The sequence below is a fragment of the Pinus tabuliformis genome, chromosome 7 (assembly GCF_031772625.1).
Source record: "Pinus tabuliformis cultivar Carrire ecotype Pingquan chromosome 7, CPIR1, whole genome shotgun sequence".
Taxonomy (NCBI): domain Eukaryota; kingdom Viridiplantae; phylum Streptophyta; class Pinopsida; order Pinales; family Pinaceae; genus Pinus; species Pinus tabuliformis.
In genome coordinates, this window is record NC_142293.1 from 564508150 (window position 1) to 564512294 (window position 4145).

At 36.0% G+C, this 4145-nt stretch overlaps 1 protein-coding gene across 3 annotated transcripts; it reads left to right on the forward strand.

The window, feature by feature from the left end:
* The first annotated feature begins 470 nt into the window (after window positions 1–470).
* Window positions 471–3100, forward strand: LOC149248650 (protein SULFUR DEFICIENCY-INDUCED 2-like). 3 transcript variants are annotated; one of them, XR_016265746.1, is made up of 7 exons: window positions 471–826; window positions 933–1333; window positions 1418–1630; window positions 1720–1875; window positions 1960–2021; window positions 2125–2687; window positions 2847–3100. XR_016265746.1 is itself a non-coding variant. In XM_089456090.1 (6 exons), exons 2-6 carry the CDS (start codon window positions 1130–1132, stop codon window positions 2543–2545), a joined length of 1056 nt encoding a protein of 351 aa, XP_089312216.1. In that variant the 5' UTR covers window positions 471–826; window positions 933–1129; the 3' UTR covers window positions 2546–3100. The 3 variants fall into 3 exon arrangements, 2 of the variants coding, with proteins under 2 accessions (XP_089312216.1, XP_089312217.1); XM_089456090.1 differs by having other exon boundaries at window positions 2125–3100; XM_089456091.1 differs by having other exon boundaries at window positions 474–826; window positions 2128–3100.
* Window positions 3101–4145: the final 1045 nt, after the last annotated feature.

Here is a 4145-nt window from a genome sequence, read left to right on the forward strand (position 1 = left end):
TTAATTAATTATAATGGTGATGGGTCAAATCCCATTCGCGGATAGCCCAGCTTACGCATCCTTGACTGTTGGTTTGAACACCTTACAAAAATTTTATTTAATTAAAAAAAAAAAAATTAATTAAAAAAATTATAATGTGGTTTTTAAGATTTGAAGTATATGGACTATTTAGTATGTTTTTTTGTTAGCTGATTCACGGGATAAGATATTTTAAATAACTATTCATTTCATTAATTAATTATTAATTAGTAAATATTATTATTTTAGGTTAATTAATAATAATAATGGATATTTACTAAAATTAATTTAATTTTTTTTAATATTAAATAATTTGTTTTAATTAAAATTACAAAAATCCCCATAATCTTATTAACATAAAATTAAATTTCAAAATAAATCTGGATAACAATTATCATACACTAACACCTTCTGTTACCCACAGATTTGAACTTGCGCAACAAAGATTTTGCCACAACTGTGTTGACCTCGCACTCTTCCGTCTGTAAAATGACATTGCAGTCTTGGCCACGTGGTGTGCTACTTGAAAGATCGATGGGAGGAAGATTCGTTCGGTAAGAAATGCATATGCACAAAATCAGGTCCAGGTTCATTGCATCTCCAGTCGCCTCTTCCTTTGGTGCATTTCGGAGCAATGTATCTTCATCAGGTTAATCCATTCACTCGACGACGACGACGCACAAATCTTCAGAAGAAGGACTGCTGCTTCTCCGGGCTTTGCTGGGAATGCTTCAAGTGCAGAATTGGCCTCCGATAAAGATTTCCGAATTTTTCAGCCTCAATTTAATTCGGAACCGAACGGTCGAAGGTATGTTCGAAATTTCTGTTTATTCTCTGAATCTTTCTGAGCTGAAGCCTGTAAGAGAATCCTTAAATACCGGAATCTTAAGGCGTTTAAGTTCATATTCTCTCAGATATCGGACGGTTTCCTGAATAATTAGTTGGGAATTGATGTTCTCTGGCCTGCAAAAGTAGAGGAGAAGGTGTTTGATTTCTAATGGCAGACTGATACAAAGATTGTTAAGGCGAACTGGCGTTTAATGCGTATAGAACTTTTAGCACTGGAATCATTTTGCAAGTTTCAGTGAAATAGAGTGTAAAACCAAAGGAAATGACACTCCGGGCCGAGTCTTCGTCATTTTTACTAAGAAAGACTCATGCTATAACGTGCGATGAGCAGAACAACACGTCCCCTGCTTCTGCTCAGGAAAAGCCGATAGGCTTTTTGAAAACACAGGAAAAAACGGATGCGTTTCATTCTTTGTACAAGGTCCCGCTTGGAGACACCCCCTACGGCAGAGCCAAGCAGCTTCAGGTGAACTATTTTGTCCGATATTCTTATAACAGTAATTGAACTATTTATGTGTGAAAAACAGTAATTGAAATTTTGGGGATACAGCTTGTGGAGAAGGATCCCTCTGGTGCCATCTTATCGTTCAGGGAAGCCATTAATGACGGAGATCGTGTTGACAGTGCATTGAAAGATATGGCCGGCGTGATGAACCAGCAGAACCGGCCATTGGAAGCCATCGAGGCAATTAAGTCCTTTAGACACCTTTGCTCCAAGCAAGCACAGGAACCTCTTGATAATGTGCTCATTGATCTTTATAAGGTATAATCTCAATCAAATCCCATATTCATAAGCACTACACATCATATACTGTGCTCTGCGACATTTTAAGTCCTGCGTTTGTATTGCAGAAATGTGGGAGATTTAATGAGCAGATTAACCTATTGAAGCATAAGCTGCGCTTAATTCAGCAAGGAGCTGCATTCAATGGGAAATCCACCAAAACTGCACGGTCACATGGAAGGAAGTTTCAGGTTTCTATAAAGCAAGAGACCACTAGGGTTCTGGTACATAGCATTGATAACCTTCCCCTGTTCTTTTAGTATTTCCGTGTAACAGTGGTTGAAAGAGAATGTAATGGCTATTGGCAGGGTAATTTGGGATGGGCGTATATGATGCAGCATGACTACCGTTTTGCAGAGATCGTTTACAGGTGGATTTCAATTGAAGATGAATGATTGACTTTCTGTTATTCAATTACAATGTTAGAAATAGGAATAATGTGCTGTATTGAAATTTGAATGAATAATTGCAAGCAGGAAAGCACTGGTATTGGAGCCAGATGACAACGAGGCCTGTAATCTAAGCGTCTGTCTGAGAAGGCAGGGGAAGGTGGAGGAGGCCATGGGCGTTCTACAGGGGTTGCTGAACAACAACAAGATTTCTACGAACTATAATAATAATAATAACAGTAGAGGAAAATTGAAATCGCTGGATCGTATCGAAGTGTTATTGAAGGAAATCCGAGAATCGAAGACAGAGGGAAGGACTGGGGAAGAATGTCAATCAGCAGCATCGTGTGTTGAAGACTTGGACGGGGTTTGCTGTTGTGAAGATGGAGGAGAATCACAAGAAGAAGAAGAGTGGGATGTGGCAGTTAAGGTGCATCCCAAACGTAATCGATTGAGAGTTTTTCAAGAGATTACTTCTGCTCTCAAAGAAGAGGTAGCATTTTAATGCGGTGTAGATTGGTGGCTGGCGAAGCTGATCAGGATGTATATACAGGATGTTAGAACGATGGATTGGCAGATTTAAATACAGTTTTTTTTAAGTTGGCAAAGAAACTCCTCCGGTCTCTTCCAGATTGACAAGGCTGCGGGTAATTCCTTGTAAACCACCTTCTTCATTTTCCAATCTGATTGTAGTATATACACATTGTTACAGCAGATTAGGCAAAACCCTCCTATAATTCAGAGCACTTCATTCAAAGCACTTCGGCCAAGACCAATGACAACATGGCGTTGTCAATTTTCTGTAGGTTGGAATCAAATTGAATCTCACGTTGGCATGTATCTTGTACCGTTTCTCAACTATGAGGAGGAGATTGTTGTGTTCTTTTTGGGGAAGGGGGCGCAGGGAATAAAGCAATGTTCGAAAGTGATTATTGTTAATGCTCAGGAATGAAAATGAAGTAAATATTTAGGACATTAAATGGATATCGAGCAAGTAATTTTCTTGAAGTGGTGTACCAATTATGGCGGTAGTATTCTAATCAGATTGTTTTTTTTTTTTTTTTTTTAAATCATGAAATTTTAGTAAGATTTTGATAAAATTTGGCAAAATTTGGCAAGGGGTTTTTGTAAATTCAGGTTAAAGCTGTTAAACTTCAAGGTTTGGGTGCTCTAGAGATTTTTGATGGTACTGAATTCATTTTCACCATTAAAAATATGATTCAAACAATGAGAGTGCAACATTTTTTGAATTTTTTTACTGGGATTTCAGGGCGCAATTCTTCCACCTCAATAGACACTTCACCAAATATATTGTTATAATGTGAAAATGTTTAAAATATTTTTAAATTGATTTTTTTAATATAAATAATGAATCTATACAAGTGAGGAGAATATTTATATAACATCCTCTAGACCTAGGCAGAAATCTATTAACCTGGGCGACTTAATCATTTCATATTGATCTTCTTCACACACACATATATATATAAAAGAGACACATATATATATAAAAGAGATTAGCTCTATGGACTTATTTAGAAGTCCATTTGAAAGTCCGAAACATTGAGTTAAATAAACTTTTCAAACAAGTTATTCCTCTATTATCTATAAAAAAAAAAAATATTTTAGTATAAAAACGTTTCAAATATTTTATAATTAAAAGGATGTGAAAATACATTTTTTATTATTTGTTGTTTATAATTATAGATTTAGATAAAACTGAATATCCACTTATTTGAATGTGTAATCTACTTGAAATCCAAATTAAACAAATTTCATTAATATCATTTATGATATATAAGATCCACCACCAAACCGTGCACATAGATTTCTAAGCTCTGTTGGAGAAGTGGGTTCATTACCCACCACATACAAGTCATTCATAAAAGGGATCAAAATCATAATCCCTGGGTTAAAAAAAAGCGCATTGCATGTTTCACAATAAATCGGGATGTGAAGTAATAAAAGGCCACAAACAATTTCGAGAAAATCTTGGGTGGAGTAGACCTTTTTAGTAATTGAAGAGAAGATACAAGAATAATCAGTCCTTTTTAGAAAGTGAAGAGAAGATAGAAGAATGATTTGTGGAAGTGGAAGCTACAGGG

What these genes read in the sequence shown, in the direction of transcription:
- LOC149248650 (XM_089456090.1), top strand. Translation starts at nt 1,130, where the DNA reads ATGACACTCCGGGCCGAGTCTTCGTCATTTTTACTAAGAAAGACTCAT. An exon ending in AAGAGACCACTAGGGTTCTG is followed by an intron (nt 1,876 to 1,959) that starts GTACATAGCATT and finishes GGCTATTGGCAG; the next exon opens with GGTAATTTGGGATGGGCGTA. An exon ending in TTTGCAGAGATCGTTTACAG is followed by an intron (nt 2,022 to 2,124) that starts GTGGATTTCAAT and finishes AATAATTGCAAG; the next exon opens with CAGGAAAGCACTGGTATTGG.